Source organism: Vanessa tameamea, chromosome 5, assembly GCF_037043105.1.
Source record: "Vanessa tameamea isolate UH-Manoa-2023 chromosome 5, ilVanTame1 primary haplotype, whole genome shotgun sequence".
In the NCBI taxonomy this organism is placed as follows: domain Eukaryota; kingdom Metazoa; phylum Arthropoda; class Insecta; order Lepidoptera; family Nymphalidae; genus Vanessa; species Vanessa tameamea.
In genome coordinates, this window is record NC_087313.1 from 12,063,222 (window position 1) to 12,082,212 (window position 18,991).

The window sequence follows — 18,991 nt, forward strand, 5'->3', positions numbered from 1 at the left end:
AATAGCCTTGTGTAATACATAATATAATTTATATATAAAATACGTTTATATTCATAAGAATAAGTTAACCATTTAAATTTAAACAGTGATATTTTTTGTTAATTTCGAAAGCTTCATATTAAAAATTTGCCGAATTATTTCAACTACTTAGCATTATCTATTTGTATGCTTATAATGTATTGACCTAAATATAAAATACAACCTTTATGTAAATCAATTAAACGTTATAACAATGGTAGTAAAGTTTTGTCATATTTTACCAATTACTTCTACTTACCCAGGTGCCATCAATTTGGTCTCCCATTTACTCGTGTCTTTGATATATATTTCCCGAAGGTCCAACGCAGATTGGTTATTTGAAAAAAATATACATAATAAAATTAAGTGCTTAATACACCACTTTTCAGATCAAGAAAAATGACATATCACATAGTCATAGATAATATAATTTCAGATTTTGACATCTGAATGTCCAGACAGTGCATTCAGTTCCGACTTGTAAATCAAAATAAAAATGGATTTGGCACACCTGAGAGCTAAAATTAGTATGCTTTTTGTTTATTTTTCACTGTGATATTTGTTGTTACGGATGTGCCCGCCTCTTTACTAAAAATAATGTAACCGATATTGAATGCTTATATTTAGAGCTGCAGGTAGAGAAGCCAATATTTTAAGCTTTCCTACGTAATAGTTGTCTGCTTGCGTATTTACATTCCTCGCGAATTATTCTACATTTACTAGTTATTAGGTAATAGGAGAGGATCTCAGTGTCTTATTTAGTTGTAAGAGAAATAGTATTATAGTTCGATAAAAGAATAAAATAAAAACATGAAGAATAAGTTCAAACAAACTTACACGACGATTAAAGCTGGCGATCTGATAATAACAGAACAGCCCTTTGCATTTGTTTTATCTTCGAAGGAAAACGGAATTAGATGTGATAATTGTCTACAGAGGTATGTTTTTTTATGTACATAGCAATTGAAATTCAATTCCAACTTAATTATTAATTTTGAAATTGGAAGTACATTTTTAAATGCATTTATCAAGAAAATTTTTACTTTATTTTTATATTTCTACTATTTCTATATCTATAATAGTGTTATTTATCTCCAAAAAAAGAAAAAGTCATATAATGCCTTATCCTCACTGCCTTATCAATAATATAATAAATTGAGAATTCTGCATTTTTTCAATTCTATTCTAATTCATCTAAAATATTAAAAATATAAAAAGGCAAGGAATTAATATATTAATATTATGTAATGAAACAAATTTGATTATGGTTTAGTTTTTTTTGGTCACTTTGTATAAAATATATTTTCTGGGTTGTGTGGAAAACAAATTTATTATATATTGTAAATTATATGTCTATCATATCAAAATAACTAAACCAATAATTTGTATAGTACACCATAGATTTAATAATTTCATATTTATTTTATAGTTCTTGGAATTTATTGAAATATTACATTGATGAAACATTACATATATTGTAAAGTATGTTAGAGGCCAGTTTAAGTTAGAGGCCAATTAAATAACAATGACCATAAAGGTCATTGTTATTTATGATTATATAATTTTTTTTAAATATCGCTAAGTAATTTAGGCTGACAACATTTAAGTAAAAAATATTTATGACTATATTTAGACTACTTCAGTGTTATTTTATATTTTCCAGGGTAAAGGTGCTTAAGTGTTCAGGATGTCAATTTGTGCATTACTGTGGACGGGTTTGTCAGAAAGATGCTTGGAATGATCATAAGGTATGATATTGAATTTTATGTTATAAATAACTTACAAAACTAAGCTAGGCTAGATAGAAATTAATTTAAAATATTTATTTTAGTTATATTTCATCCAATTTTGAGTTAACTCTAACATTACATTGTCAATGTGTCAACTTTAACAACTTGTAGAAAGCATTCATATATCTGCTATAGTTAAAATATTGTGCAAAAGTAACACTTTGCTTGACTGTTTTTTTTCTACATATGTCGTATAAAATTGATCTACATGAAAAACCCATTTATAAAAATAATTTCAATATAGTTTGTTTCTAATTTTAAAACATCAGCTTGAATTGTTTTCTAGTCATGATCATAAGTATACTAATAGAAAATAGGAAGTTCAGGCGAGGACTGCAAATGAATGTGAAAGAATAATTATGCTAAAATATAAAAATAATCTATAATGTAAAATAACAAATACAAATACTGTACCTACTATTTATGACCACATACTTACTTGTTCGAAGGGCTCAGTTATGTTGCAAGCCTATCTAGGTAGGCACCACTAACTCATCAGTTATTCGACATAACATCTTTCAAAGGTTGGTGGCATATGATATGAGGAGGAATATTTCGTACAGTAACAATGTCGATGGGCTGTGATGGCCACTTGCGGCCTAACATATATGACATAAAAAATATAACATATTACATATGATTGCGCCTAGAATATTCTGTGAATTTAATTGAATCGCTGATCTCAAAAAAAAAGTTCAAACTGAATTAACTTATCTGTAATTGTCGTCAAAGGGTAAGGGGGTGTAAGTAATGTTACATGTCGAGTATTAAATAAGTAGAGTATCAAAAATAATGCCAAACTGTTCTAGCAAACTAAAATTTTAGACGTCCACAATAGTCTATAGAACCGACTTTATGGTGTTTGAATTTGAAAGCAATAACTGTTTTATACAGTTTGTCTTAACAGTCGAAGTTTGTTATTTATTGCTCCGCTCCGTAGGATCCTCAAAGTTCAATAATAATTTCGATAAACGAGACGTCTAAAGTAAAAATATTTTAGTATCAATGCGGTAGTTCCTAGTCATCAATCATGAGTTTATTTAAAACTCATTCAAACTCTTCAACTTTACTTAATATTTTTACTTAATTATAAAGATCCACCTTTATAAAAAAAAAAAGTAAAACTACACACTTGAACACCGTCGCAATAAATTAAGCCCGTATTTCGAGATTTAAAATTATTAGTCTCTTCCAGATAATACTCGAGAAGAAAAATCAGCATAGTAACACTATTTCGGAGAAGTATAAATGTGTTACATTGTTTACAAGACTAAAATTATTGATTTAGTTATTGGAAAAAATAATCCAATAGTTTAAAACAGGATTTAGAATTTATTTAATTCAAAGTACAATCAAAACAAACACAAAACGCCAAAGATATGTTTTAGTAGTCTGTAAAGGCTATATTCATTATTCAATATGAGAAATAGCAACATGCAATCGTAAATTCAATTGAAAACAAACAGATGTAGATTGCGTGGCTCTTTGCCATTTATTTCAATCTAAATACAATTCTTATGATAGAGAAACAGACTGGGTTGCTATGGGGCTCAAGCCTTCCCCCAAAAGCGTTCGATTTCCGTGATAAATATTTAAATCAACTTGATAATTATTAATCCTTTTAGCAATCACTATCTAAAGCAAAATCAAATGTTGAACGCGTTTTTAAGGGATTACTTTGCTAAAACAGGCGTCTGCGGGGTTCAACCCCTCCGACGAACTCAAACGACAATCCTGGGTTGTTGTCACTTGTAAAGTGTGGACACATTAATTATTTACAGAATCTATGTTTTCACTATTACTCGCGATAATGTTTTTTGTAATATCAATTATTAATTATGATTCGTATATTCTTATTTCAGAACTAAATGTAAATAAATTATGATGATAAACTTTTTACACCACAATTTCTGGGGCAATAGATTCTATAGTAAAACTCGACAGAACATTCTACATTTGCCTATAGCAAAATTAAAACTTATGTTAAAAAAAAGGCATATTATATTGTACGGGATTGTATAGATGGTAGAAGAGCTTGGTAGAATTTATTATTGGTTGATACATGTTATTTTTCCTTTTTGATTGAAAAAAATTAAATATTGAAGTTCTTGCCGGTTCTTCTCGATAGCATCAATTTTCAGAGCAAAGCTACTGCTTTATATTAAAATTAACCTTCTAAAATGACGATTCAAAATATGTTTGTAAGATCTTACTTGAATGTTGTATATTTTGATATTTATATTTTCATGGTTGAATTTTAGTGGGAATGTGCCAATTTGAAGCGGGTATCACCGAAGATTATACCCGATGCTGCTCGAATGCTCGCGAAAATCATAAACCGTATGAAGCGTAGCGATGGCAGCACCTACAAGGCATTTTACTCTCCCACCTCGTTCAGGATGTGGAAGGACCTCATGTCACGTAAGTTATAATAAATTAAAAATATTGTTATGTTGCAACCATGTTATATCAAAATTGTGTTTCAACTAATTTATATTATAACAATAATAAAAACCGTAGACTAGCTTATTGTCATCAGGATTTCACGAGCACGACAGTTGAGCAATAATTTAATTCGAAATAAAAAAAATATACAACTTAAAATTAACAATGCATAAACTATTAACTTTTGGTAGTATTGTGTTGCTAACCGTACGTATAGTGAGTTGACGTCATACGTATTTCTGAAAATCATTTGATACGAACATCATCTATTTGTATTTGAAAATAGTGGTCAAGGTGACCACGTCTATGGACACTGTTAGTAAAACCACTTCTTACATTATCAATGCTCCGCTAATCACGGGGTCTAAGATTATGTCCCTAGTTATTTTAATTATACTGAACGTTAAAGTAATTGGTAGTACAATAACTGGTAAGTAAAACTGGTAAGTAAAGAGAACCGGCAAGAAACTCAGTAGTTACTCTTTTTCAACATCTAAAAATACAGTCATGTTAGTTAAATACAGTTATATATGTATGTTATGTCTCCTGACTGGAAGTCAACAAGCATTAACTCCACGCTTTTTTATCATCTATATAATCTTATAATCTAGTAAATAGGCGTTAATTGGTTTTAATTAAATGAAATCAGGAGACTTTTAAAGGGACATAACAATTCTGTTCTCAATGCAAGTGATGTAAGGATTGATTTATGTGTCTTTCGACGTTAATGTCTGTGGCCAGTGGTGACCACTTTGCCTATCCTACATATTTGCCTACATTTCTTTAAAAAAAAAACCATGATAAATCTTAATTACAGATTACACCGACTTAAAAGCTGATAAAAAACGTATGGACCATTTCACGTCTTTATGTGTGGTGTTGTTCGAATTCCTTAAAGATATATCGTTACCGAACACCGTGGATCTGATGGGATTGTATGGAAGGGTAATGTTTATTATTTTCGTCAAAATATACTTAACACAATACATTCTGATTTGTTTGTATATGTTAAATAAATATGGGGAGTTTGTGAATGTGAAGTTGATTCTTTGAGCTTAGAGCATTTTAAAAGAGCTCTGTAACGGTGGCACCAAGGTCGCATAGATTTTTTTCTTTTTTTTCATGGATTTTGTTAATGCAGTTTCAGCCCTAAACAATTCAGCCGATGTTATTGTTTGAGCCAATATTTGTCGCCCTGCGTAATATTATTTATATTTGCAGATGGTGATAAACAGTTTTACCATATTGGATATGGATATGAACTCAATAGGGACTGGCATTTACCTCGCGTCATCAATCATCGATCATAGTTGTAATCCAAATGCTGTGGCAACATTCGATGGAAAAACTATTAATATTAGAGCAATAAAAGACATGCCTTGCTTAGACTGGAAACAGGTTAGTTACACCCTGTTAATATCTCGAGTAAATATATTATCTGTTAAGCAGAAGACTTAAGAGCTTGATCAGCCATGCTGTGTGGCGTTTGGTGGATTAAAATCTAAGCAATCGATGTAATATCTGAAATTAAGAGAAAGTAAAAATAATTAAAAATCCTACAATATTTTTTTTTACTTTTAAGGCAGATTAATGGGGACAAGAATACACCAAAAGTGTACAGTCACAGCCTATAGATGTCCCACTGCTGGGCTTCTCCCTTTAAGGAGGATTGGAGCTTATTCCACCACACTGCTCCTCCTATTTTTTAACATTCAATTTCTGTGGTTATTTTTGATTTTGATCTTACAAAATAAATCATAATAATAATCAACAGAACATTGTTTAGAATCCTTTTCTTTTCAGATAAGGATTTCATACATAGACTTAATGAAGACGCCATATGAAAGACAAATGGAGTTGTTAGAGAACTACTACTTCCTGTGCTTCTGTGACAGGTGCATGGGTAAATGCTTTAGTTGTGCATACTAATTTCTTCTTTAAGCCAGAACTATTTATGGCTGTTTTTTTCTCTGCTTCAAATCATATTTTTCTTAACAATTATCAATGTTGATCTTTTTTCTTCTGAAATATGATAAAATTTGCCTAAAATGTCTAATTAATCTTAGTATTTTCTGACGTCATAGAATTGTAAAATGGCGGACAGTGACAAATCGATTCCCGCAATTTTTTGCTGGAATCGCGCAGTTGTCACTTGTTTTTATCTTGCTTATTATTTAGTCGAAATTCGTTTTCATAACTTTAACTAAATATATTTAAAAACAATTATTGTTATGAATACATCGTTATTATTTTTTTGATGTCATATGAAAATACTTATTAAATATGTACAGCTTATAATTAATAATTAAACAGTTGTACCTTTTTACATCCCATTCGGAGCCTCTGTGCTAAAATATATTTATATTCAACACGCATATATATATGTAAAAAAATCGATCACAACTAATTCCTGATATAAAGTGAGTCTTAAAACGTTTCTTTTTTTCTTTCAATACCAACATTGATAATTGAATTAATTATACTTAAATTTCCAATGCACTTGCTATACATGCATGGTTTTGCACATTTCCTTAAATACAATATAAGATCAAACATTTCAGATGAAAATCACCTGAAATACGTCCACGCTGCTAAATGTCTGAATTCTGAATGTGACAATCCAGTTAACATAACATGGAAAGAGAACTGTGTGCTCGTTAAGAAACCTGAACGCAAACGTGAACCAATATCATCACAAAATGGAGACTCTGAAGAAAGGCACACAAATGGTACAAAAGACTTTGATCATACAAATGGAATAGAAAAAACTGGTGTCAGCTGTGAGGAATGTGGAAAAAATTTCACAGACAAACAAGTCGAGTTGTTTGTAGAGACAATGGAATCTAGTGAATTGCATTTACGGAATATGAAGGAAACTTCTGTAGCGTGTATCCTTTTTGTTTCAACATATATCCTTTTATTATATCGAAAGTTGTAATAATGATTAATATCAGTTTTTCCTGCTGCTAAAGATAAGGTAGAACACAAATCCAATGTATTTTTTACAAAAAAAATGTAAAAAATACATTGGTAAAGAAGGCATATTATTCGATACAAGATTATATTGATGATAAAAAAGCGTGGAGTTAATGCTTGGTGACTTCCAGTCAGGAGACATAACATACATATATAACTGTATTTAACTAACATGAATGTATTTTTAGATGTTGAAAAAGAGTAACTACTGAGTTTCTTGCCGGTTCTTCTCGGTAGAATCTACATTCCGAACCGGTGGTAGTTTTACTTTAAATAATTTGTTAAATGACGATTCAAAAGTGCTTGTAAAAGCCTACTTGAATAAAGTATATTTAAAAATTTTTTTTGACAGAATATTGCGGGTTCATTGTGGCAAGCACTATTGACTTAACATATAATAATTTGGATTTATAATTCATACTGAGCTTAGTAGTTTTGCAACACGTGTTTCTAGACACTAACGACAAATTAGCTACAATGCTTTGTCTTAAGAAGCTTTAGTCCAGCTTTGGAATCTCAGGAAGAAATAATTTTAATATTTACGTTTTGGCGATTTACAAATAAAATGTATTTTTGTAAGAAGAAATGTATTGTAAAAAGTATTGTTATTTCACAAGATGCAATTAAATGAAGCTGCCATTGTTCGAAATATAGATTGAACTGAGAAAAAAAAATGTAAAATTAAATTTGTATGCATGAAATGCAACAGATATTCACTCCAAAGATTTTATGTTATTATAATCTTATTAATATATTAGTAATCATTATTTTTTATCAAATACTCTAACGCCTTTACCTATGAATTTTGTTTAGGGGTTGGTTAGTTAAATGATGCTATCTTCTTCTAACATAATATATCAAATCAATAATGAACCAATTTCGATTCTGAAAAACAATTGAAAACTTATATATATAGAATATATTTCCTTAACAATTAAACAGATGTTGAAATTTGTAAATATTGTCTGGAAAAACAGGAAGGCATATTGCATCCGTTGAATGTTTTGTATTCACAAACTTTAGACAACGCATTTGATGCACTCATTCAAGTACAGTTGTGGGAGCAAGCTTGTATTTATGCTGAAAAGCTGATACCATGTTTTAGGTAAGAAGTGCAATTTAATCTAAAATATTTGAATAGAAAATATAAAGATTTTATTTAAAGAATGTATAGATAATTGAACATAAAATAATATTTAATTAAAATCGCAATGTGCCATATTTTTTAATTAACTTTACTATAACCTAACTTTTGGATATGTTGGAAACTCAATGTCAGTGGTCCCTTTGTGCATGTCCACAATTTAACTTTTGAATATAGTAACTGCTATTATAGGTTGGTGTACTTATCATAGTTCTGACTTAAAATTTTGTTAAACAAGACTGACTCACTGATCGACTATTTAAATTGAATTGCCCTTTTTCAGGTTTTACTATGGCAAATACCATCCATTGTTGGGATTACTGCATATGAAATATGGAAAAATTCTATTGTATAAAATGAATCTTGAAGGTGCTTTAAATCAGTTTAAACTCGCTGAGAAGATAATAAAGATAGCTTACGGAGAAAGACACCCATTATATAGGGAGCATTTACTGCCATACATAGACCAATCAATGATAGAATCACCATAATATTGTTCATAGCGTTGATAAAAATCGTCAATTATATTGTCATCATAAAAAGAGGCTGTGTGTGCAATAATGTTATGGGATAAGTTATGAAAATAAATGATAAAAAAATATATGTCATTGGTATCTTCTTAATGTCTGTAAAATATATATTATAATGGTTGTGTAATGAATTTCAAAATAAATTATAAGGAATGGAATAAATAATAAAGAGGACATAAAAGTTTCACAGCATTATTGTTAAAGAATATAGTCTGTGCCAGGTTAAAATTTTATTTCAGTCTGGTCTACATTATATATATAAATAAGTCAGTAAATATTTATTTTAGTCTTATAATAATGTTCTGTCTGTCCTTGGTAAGTCAATTCAATCTAATTTTTTTAGCAGGAGCTTCTGCTTCTGCTTCTATAACTTTTATCCGTACCCCACATACCTCAGCTCCATGCAATATCCTTATCGCCTCATCTGCCGATTCTCTTACTGTGTACCGTGCATATCCTACCGTTTTATTGGGTAAGGTATATACGTTTATAAGATTTCCAAATCTACAGAAAATGTCTCTTAGTACAGTCAAAGGTGGAGGCTGGGGTTTGCAGACCAAAAAACATCTTTTAGCTACTGGGCTATCAATGTGTGCAAGAGGTTGTGGAGCGGGTAATCTGACACTGCAGTAATTAAGGTCCTTGGTATCAGGATTGCTTATACCTGATGCACCAGAAGTAGCTACTTTAATTAATTTTGAGGCTTCTGCAATAGCTTCTGCCAACTGTGCAAGATCAGGGGAAGATGATTTGGCAGTTAATGAGATTAAATTTCTTAAATTATTGACGTTTTTTTTCGCTTGCGTTAGCGTTGGTTAACACACGTGTTAAGAGATTTTGAGTGTTTTCTTTTAGTTTTGTAGTATATTTTATTGTTAATAGTGCTTTAGTTGGTAGTTGGGTTAAGTGGTGTTAGTAATATTTGTAAATCTTGTGAGTATTTAACGTGTTTTAATATTTTTTAGCTTTTAAGTTTTATAATGGAGGTTGATCCTCCTCCTGATCCCCCTGATCCAGGTGGCTCAATAGAGCCTGTTCCCGATACTCTATCTCCTCCCTCTGTACCTGTCTCCCGAAAACGCCTCGGTAATGATCCAATTAATTCCGATTCCAATATTAAAAAAACAATAATTAATCCTAGTTCAGCAAATCCCTCAATCCAAACGATTTACACTCATCCATCCTTCTCTGAAGGCCCTAAAACGTATTCCGACGATGACAAGGGTCCTTTCATCGTTCATGTGTCCCGGGAAGTATCTGACCCAGCTTCAGGAACTACTGTACGGGCAATTAAATTCGGACAATTCCTGCACACTCATAAAATTAAGAGCATTATTAACGATGGTGTTAAGAACATAGGCCGTAACAAAATCTCAGTTGAATTTTCAACAGCTCAAGCAGCAAACACCTTTCTAGTGAATCCTATTGTTGAAATGTGCAAGTATAAAGCTACTGTACCGACTTTTAATGTAACTAGAATGGGATTAATTAAGGGTATTCCCGTGGACTGGACGATGGAAGAACTGGCAATGTCTCTTGAGCTTCCCACTGGATGTGGTGAAGTAATGAAAATAAGACGCCTGAACAGAAAAATAATTGCTGACAGTGTAACTACATGGGTTCCTACCCAATCTGTTGTAATTACATTTAGAGGTCAAATGCTTCCTTCAAAAGTGTATTCCTACCATACGTCCCTTCCAGTAGAAACTTATAAACTTCCCACTATCCAATGCCTTAATTGCTGCCGTTATGGTCATATTAAAACTCAGTGTCGATCTCAACCTAGGTGTTTTAAGTGCTCCAAATCCCACACAGGTGAGTCTTGTAGTGTAAGTAAGGATAACGCCACTTGCTTACATTGCTCTGGTAACCATTTCACAACAGACAAGGATTGTCCAGAGTTTTCTCGCCAACAATCGATCAAAATTGTTATGTCTCAAGACAACATTTCATACATTGAAGCATCCTCTCGGTTTCCTCCTGTACGTAGATCCTATGCAGAGATTACAAAGGAGATGTTTACCCCTCCCACATATTCTCCAATCCTCCCTAATCAACCTATCCCTTCAACTACCAGGTCCTATCGGAAGACTGTTATCAGTACTCCTCGCCCAAGATCACCTCTTGGGAAAGGGTATGATAAACAGGCCCATCAATCGATCGTTAGTAATTGTCCCTCTACTGCTCCTAATGGTTGTGCTCTCAACCAAAACACTCCTAACCCTCTTAATAACAATCCCAACTTCTTAGAAATGCTAACTAAGATACTTCTTAGTATTATCTCAACATGTAACGATATCCCCTTACCGTCCAACGTTGCTCAAGACTTATGTCAGTTATTTTCCATCCTTCACAATGGCCCCAATCAGCTTCCTTCAATGGAACTGCAAGAGCGTCCGGCCTAAAAAACATGAACTCCTCTCTCTAATAAACCTCCATAAACCTGTCATTATTGCCATCTCTGAAACATGGTTGATCCCTGGATCCCGATTCCGGGTCCCAGGCTTCTCCTGTTTGAGGGATGACAGAAGTGATGGTTATGCTGGGAGTGCCATTTTCGTTCGGCACTCCCTTCCCTTCTCCCAAATTCCTTTATCCCTTCCCAGCCAGCATATTAATGCTGTTGCTGTTAGAGCCCTTAACATCTCTTTTCTTTCCCTGTATATTCCTCATCCTAATCCAGCTTTAATTCCTGATATATCTGCCATCATTTCCTCTCTCCCTAGTCCTATCCTAGTCATGGGCGATTTTAACGCCCATCACACCGCCTGGGGTTCACATTTCTGTGACCCATTTGCTCTCTTGTTGATGGACATATTTGATGATGCAAACCTCTGTATCCTCAATAATGGCTCACCAACACGTAGAGTATATCCTAACCAAAACCCAAAATCCGCTGTAGACTTATCCTTAACTTCTCCAGTCCTTGCTTCTCAAATATCCTGGAATGTCCTCTCATCCTCTTTTGGCAGTGACCACTTTCCTATCCTCCTTTCTTTAAATCACCGATCCATTGCCCATATCAATCCAAATCCCTTATTAAAATTTAAATTAAAAAATGCTAACTGGTCTGCATATGCTGAGTCTGTTGATTCCATGATCGACACCCTCTTTGTTTCACAAGACTATGGAAATGTAATCCTTTGCTATGATCTTTTCCTTAATGGTATTTTAACTGCAGCCAATCTCCACTTCCCTAAAAAACACACCTCAAAAAATCATTTGCTTTCCACCCCCTGGTGGGATGAGGAATGCAAACGATTATCTGAACAGAGACTAGAGGCTGAAGCATCATACTCATTGTGTATGTCTTTGGATAACTTTTGTAAGTATCAGAAAATCGACGCCAAATTTAAACAATTAATTTCTAAAAAGAAAAAAGTTAGTTGGATTCATTTCTGTGAATCCCTGAGTCCTCGTTCCTCTTCCTCTGTAGTCTGGTCCCAACTTAAAAAATTCCGCCGATGCCTTAATTCTGTTGACCCTTCCTCAAATACTCCTTCTGAGTGGCTTAACAATTTCGCTGATAAGCTTGCCCCCCCATTTGTCCCTTATGAGGACAGTTTTCTAAATTCTACGCCAGCATCCACATCCACTTTGGATGAAATGGATGCCCCCTTTTCTTTTTCCGAACTTCAATGTGCGTTAAATGGTTTATCTGATTCTACTCCTGGGGAAGACGGCGTTCCTTACTCTTTTATTTGTAAATTAAATTATAAAGCGAAAAAATGTTTTTTAAACATAATTAACTCGGTTTTTATCAAAGGAATTGTCCCGCAATCTTGGAAGACACAAATTGTTATCCCGATCCTTAAACCGGGTAAGAACCCTTCGGATTGCAACTCATACAGACCGATAGCTTTATCATCAACTTTGGCAAAGATCACTGAACATCTGTTGAAGAACCGCCTGGAATGGCTAATGGAAAGCAGAAATGTACTTGCTCCCTCCCAATTTGGCTTTCGGAAGGGGTTGAGCACCATTGATAATCTAAGCATACTCACAACAGACATTCGAATTGCCTTTGCTAAAGGAGAGTACCTTGTGGGCATCTTTCTAGATATATCTTCTGCATATGATAATGTACTTCTTCCGTTGCTCAGGCAGAAAATGCAACAGCTGAGTATTCCACCGAGGATAGTTCATCTCATATGTAATCTGTTAACTTGCAGATCAATAACGGTTAGACACCAACATCTCTCACTTCCCCCCAGACTTGTCTGGAAAGGTCTTCCTCAAGGCTCAGTACTCAGTCCTCTGCTTTACAGCATATACACCCATGATCTCGATTTGTCTGTTAACAATTTTTGTAACATACTCCAGTATGCTGATGACACTGTTTTGTATTATAAATCTAGCTCCATTGAAAATTTAACATTTCGATTAAACTCTGCTTTGCATTACCTATCCCAATGGCTCTCTGACCATGGCTTATCGCTATCGATAGCCAAAAGTCAAGCAGTGGTATTTACTAAAAAAAGACGTATACCTACCTTTAATTTGTTTTATGAGGGTCAACGCATTAACTTTGTAGACAAAACAAAATTTCTTGGTATTATTCTCGATCACCGACTGAACGGAATTTCACACTCTGACTATTTAGCCAAGAAATGTGAAAAATCAATTAATGCCCTTAGAGCAGTATCTGGAGTTTGGTGGGGAGCTCACCCTTATACATTGAAGCTGATCTATAACGCAATAGTTCGTAGTCATTTGGACTATGGACTGTTTGTTCTAGATCCATTCAATAAATCAGCTTCAGAAAAATTAAATAAAATTCAATTTAAATGTTTGCGCATAATCTTGGGTGCGATGAAATCCACTCCTACTAATGCTCTGCAGGTTGAGTGTGTTGACCCTCCTCTACATATAAGGAGGCAATACTTATGTGACCGCTTTATCATCAAATTGTTACAGCTATCTTCCCATCCTTTATTGGCCCGATTAAACAAATTATCCCACCTTTGCAACCCAGACAGTCCGAAATCCTCATTCCTATTAAACAGTTTCCTCAAGTATACCAACCTCCCTCATCCTCTTACCACTTTTCCTTCTAATCCTCTTTTTTCCACCTCCTTTAAAGCCCTTATTTATAATACCCCCGTTATAACAAACCTTGGTCTTATAAAAGGTTCCCCTGATACTAGTGTCCAATTTCAAAAAATGTTTCATCAAAATTGGCCAAATCACCTCCCTATATATACTGATGCCTCTAAACTCTCACCGACCGGCTGCGTTGGCGCAGCTTGTTGGATACCGAAATATAAAATAGCCCTTTTATTTAAATGCCCCCCTGAAACCTCTATATTTTCCGGTGAGGCCATTGCTTTACTGGAAGCTATTATGTATGCCCAGTCACACAACATACAACAATCAGTTATTTTATGTGACTCATTAAGCTGTCTGTTGGCCATTAAAGAAAATCCTTTTCGTAGCAAATTAAGACTTTCTATCGTTTTTAAGATCAGAGAGGCTCTGTTGTCCTGTCACCAACAAGGCCTTCAGGTTTTGCTGGTCTGGATTCCAAGTCATTCCGGTATTATTGGAAATGAGATGGCTGACTCATAAGCTAAGATTGCTATCCAATCTGGTTCATCTGAGCATTTTGTCAATTCCTCTCGAGACCTGCTCACTCTTGCGAAAGCTCAAATGGTTAAATCCTGGAATGCTTTTTGGATTTCATCAAAATCGGTTAAAGGTAAGTATTATTCGGCGTTACAACCTGAAATTCCGAGGCGACCTTGGTTTTCATTTCACAGGCACGCTGACCGTTGGGTCACATCCACTATCTGTCGGTTACGCCTCGGCCATTCTTGCACACCTACCCACCTAGCAAAGATAAGAGTTCGAGATCACTCGCTGTGTGAATGTGGCCTAGACGAAGGTTCCGCTACCCACATTCTGTTCCTTTGTCCTAAACTTCTTCATCCCATTTACGACGTTCTCCCTCCTAAAGTTCCTCGTCCTATAAATGTTGAATGTTTATTGACGTTTGTGTTTAGTCCATTTTGTTCTTTTTTGTGTAAATATATTAAATGTAATAAAATTAAGTTGTGAATAGTCCAATTGAGTGATATATCTTATTATATATAGTTTAGAGTACTAACAATTATTTGTAATTTATCCTATTATTAACCCTTAATGTTTGTGTTGTTCTAGGTTACGGATTAACAAGGAAATTACTACTACTATACTTGACTTTAAAATTTAATTGAGTTTGTTATCTCAACCATACCGATCAATCTCATTCGTGTCTTCTCCATCCTACGTGACATTGGCGAAATAATCTGTGCCCTGTGGCACAACTAAAAGCCATTAAACTAAGAATTGAATTAAATTATTGACTGCACTTGGTATATTAGGGAAATCACACTCATAAGGGGCTAAATTAGGATTTGCTGGCTCAACAAATATTGATTGACCTGGAGGATATTCAAACCCATTTAATTTTTTAACTGCATAAGTGGCCGAAATTGGGTTTGAATATAGAACGGAACCTTTACCAATATTTTTTAATAAATCAATAAAATAGGTGCAATTTGCCATACCGGGTATTATATCAAATAATGTGTCAACTTGCATTTGAGTTAAATAAGGACTGCAAGTAAAGTTTACTCGGGTAAAACCTTTTGGATTTACATTCATCATTGACATCAGTGAATGCCTTTGATTACCTGCTGTTGTTGAATTGGCTAGACCTTTTATGTTTGTTTCGTAGCTTGTTTCATTACGTTTATACCCTTTTGGTTGAGCGAATATTGCTCTGTATTTTCTGTCACATTCCTCAAATGCAATAGCTGCTTCAGAAAATTTTTGGTATGTAATGTAGGCAAACCCTTTAGATGTTCCCGTTTCACGGTCTCTTTGGATGAGAACATCTTCAACAAAGCCAAATTTTTTAAAATTTTCTTCTAATATGTCTTCGGTCATATCCTTAGGAATATGTATAAATAGACGTCTGTATTTTTCATAATTATAATCTTCAGATTGTATTTCTGAGCGATTAGCTGCAACCATAACTTTAAGTGTTCGGGTAGAATTTGAAATAAATTTAATATTCATAGACTCAAGAGCTTTGGCTGCTTCAGAGGTCTTTGAAAACTTTATAAAAACAATTCCTTTAGGTTCGCCTGTTTTATGGTGACGAGGTATTCGTATATCTTCGATACAACCAAACTGTGAAAACGCAGTTCTGAATTGTTCTTCTTTTAAACTCCGATCGCATACTATAAACAATCTTGAATATATCGGAGAATCCTCACTATCTTTTTCATCGTTACGTGAATATTTGCTACGATGTTCCATTGCAAATAAATAAATAAATTCAAAGACTAAAACAGTCGTTATAAATAAAGTATTAATCACGAAATGTGAATTCTATTATTATATATTTAAACTAATTAAGAGTTTCAATAAAAATCAATTCCTAGTATAGTTTTTCAAATTTATGTATTGATTATATACATTGTTGTACACTTACAATATAAAAATGGCGAATGTAAATATTGAAGATAATGAATTGAAAATAAGAACAGATTAACAATTTAATATCTGATATTATTATTTTATTTTTTATGATCTAATTTTAAAAATTTTCAGTAGTTTTAGACCTAGCTAGATATTAGATTTTTTAAATCTTGTAATAGATATAAAAAGTTATTATTTTTGAAATTTACGTTTTCGAATTCTTTTTTTGTCATCGTATTTTGATATTTAAAAACTAAAAAGTTACTCCATACTCATATGAATGATTAATATTGTTTTTTTAATACCTAATAAAATATATATATAATTGAAAGATTAATTAAAGTATCCAACACTGCTACGTAAAACCGTTTTAATTCAAAAATATTGATTATTTTGTATATAGCAACACCAGCCGTATTTATGCCAGAGCCAAAAAAGATTTTCGAGTTGTTTATATTTTATGAGAGAAAACTAAATTTTAAGCTAAATTATACAAGAAATCCATTATAATAAAACATTATAACGTAATAAGTATCGAAGAACAATAGTTTAGTGATCATTTGTTAAATAGTTCATGTAGGTATATTGATAAATAATGGTGCTATCGGACATGTACTATGGAGATGCATTCAAAATTTCAAATGATTGTTAGCAGGCGATGGGATCGGTAGTCTTATGCGCTGCGCATCGGGTTACTTCAAAACATTGTGTTCACTGGTGCGATACACCGCTTATAAAACCGATAAAATGACCGGCTAATAATCTACCCGTTTCTGGAAAATATTCTAGTCCTTATCCTTCCATTATATACCCTCAGATATTTATCAAAATAAAAACTGTTTAATCCTGAAAGAGTGAAAGACTTCAAAAATGTTCAGTGAATCCTATGAGAGAAGGCTACTTCAGCAATGCAGTCCCATCAGCAGGAAACAGTCTGTGCTGGTCCGGCCAGAGCCTATGGACAGATTTATACCATGTAGATTGGAAAATAATTGGCAGACAAGTTTTCAAGGTAAGTGATTTATTCTTAAATTATACCATTGTAACTACAATGTGAATTACATCTTTTTAATCAAATTTAAAATATAATTAAAAAAATAGTAATTTAATTAAAAGTTATGTTCTATCAAACTACTTTCATCTCAGGCTATGTTAAATTAGATTTTCCTTGTCACTACTTTTCTAAAAATAATTATAAACTATAAATTACATTACAATTGGAAATAATAAAATAAATTAGAAGAATTTCTAAAATCCTCAAACCGATGTAGAATTATCAGTTTAAGAAATATGTGCTGTAAGTGTTGTACAGTATTATACAATATAATCAACATTTTGATTTATATGACATGTATGATATTTGTTAAAATCAAAGGAGGTTTTCATTAATACAATGTCAAAAAGTTACCAGTATGAAATCATCAAAAAATTGCTATTTATTTAATTTAAAATATAAGAGACATGTGTAAGGTTTTTAGTGTATATATTCTGTACTATATTATTAACCTTTTACCGCTGAATTTACATTTGAAGATACTTTTACACTAATGTACATGATCATATAAATCCATAACTGCATGTCCTCACATTGAAATTAATTGGAAAACTTTACATGAAATGTGTATTAGTTAAAATTCACTTTATTTCAAATTTATTCAATATGACAAGTTGGGGTATGCATATAACTTAATTATACAGGGTTAGAATGGTCATAGGTCGAGATATCTGAACCTTCATTATTAATTTGACCTTTGATATATCGGTTTTAGTTTGTTATTTACTTTAAAGCAATGCAATTTTTATCATTTATTTATATGTTGAATATAGTTTATTACTGTGTTGATGATACTGTAAATCTATAGTTGTTTAAATCCACATTTGAGTGCCATGGTTGAATACACTGAAAATACTTGGTCGGGTGGAGTCCAATTGGCAAAAAGAAAACTGCCTTTAAATCTCGATTCAGTATTGAACATTGTTTTAGAATATTTGTTGTATATACCTGTATGTAAGTATAATAATAAAACACACAATTGGCTGCGATACTTAACGATCACTTGTTACTTCACTCTTATTGTCTGTTCAATTACTTTAGAAATATGCAATTTGATTATTTCTCATATGGGTTATTTTATTCGTTTTAAATATTTAAACATTACACCATATTTATTATTTATGTTCAGATAAAAATGTGATAATATATGATGACAAGATTCCAGATGGTCATATAACTGCAGTTCATTCATAATAAATTAATTTTGAACTTGACGGAGGTCAAAAAATTATAAATGTCTCTGTAACTTATTTACAGCTTCTTGGAAATTTTTCGCATTTGTTTTAATCAAATACATAATAATATGGTAATGTTAGAGGTTATGTGTTTAAATATAAGTAGTATTTAGTAGTTTAGGAAATATTGGTCTGGGTTGTTTGTTTTTTGAGGCAGATTATCCGACACAGAGAATTGGCGAGTAAACATAAACATCTTAGTAGGAAAATTTAGGCTCTCATATGTATACACTCGTAATGATTATAAAACATGCATACATATAATCTTATTTTAATGTTGGCAAAGACAGAGGATCCAGATACTGATTCTTATAATGTATTTTTGAGGAAGG

The 18,991-nt window shown here is 32.6% G+C and overlaps 3 protein-coding genes across 4 annotated transcripts in view; 2 read left to right on the forward strand and 1 right to left on the reverse strand.

Moving 5' to 3' along the window:
- The first annotated feature begins 447 nt into the window (after positions 1–447).
- LOC113392442 (uncharacterized) lies at positions 448–8,974 on the forward strand. 2 transcript variants are annotated; one of them, XM_026628878.2, is made up of 9 exons: positions 448–545; positions 1,682–1,766; positions 4,070–4,229; positions 5,071–5,198; positions 5,475–5,651; positions 6,057–6,156; positions 6,815–7,141; positions 8,172–8,334; positions 8,657–8,974. In XM_026628878.2, exons 3-9 carry the CDS (start codon positions 4,127–4,129, stop codon positions 8,862–8,864), a joined length of 1,206 nt encoding a protein of 401 aa, XP_026484663.2. In that variant the 5' UTR covers positions 448–545; positions 1,682–1,766; positions 4,070–4,126; the 3' UTR covers positions 8,865–8,974. The 2 variants fall into 2 exon arrangements, with proteins under 2 accessions (XP_026484663.2, XP_026484662.2); XM_026628877.2 differs by having other exon boundaries at positions 449–956.
- A 146-nt stretch (positions 8,975–9,120) lies between these two features.
- On the reverse strand, positions 9,121–16,372 carry LOC113392502 (RNA-binding protein 45-like). The gene is made up of 3 exons (XM_064220802.1): positions 15,225–16,372; positions 11,347–11,413; positions 9,121–9,702 (listed from the first exon to the last, which is right to left on the reverse strand). Exons 1-3 carry the CDS (start codon positions 16,206–16,208, stop codon positions 9,224–9,226), a joined length of 1,530 nt encoding a protein of 509 aa, XP_064076872.1. The 5' UTR covers positions 16,209–16,372; the 3' UTR covers positions 9,121–9,223.
- Positions 16,373–16,789: 417 nt separating this feature from the next.
- Fzr (fizzy-related) overlaps positions 16,790–18,991 on the forward strand; it is a 44,361-nt gene continuing 42,159 nt past the window's right edge. The window contains exon 1 of the mRNA XM_026628750.2: positions 16,790–17,382. Coding sequence (XP_026484535.1) covers positions 17,241–17,382 — 142 coding nt within the window. The 5' untranslated portion in view covers positions 16,790–17,240. The remainder of the gene's footprint in view (positions 17,383–18,991) is intronic.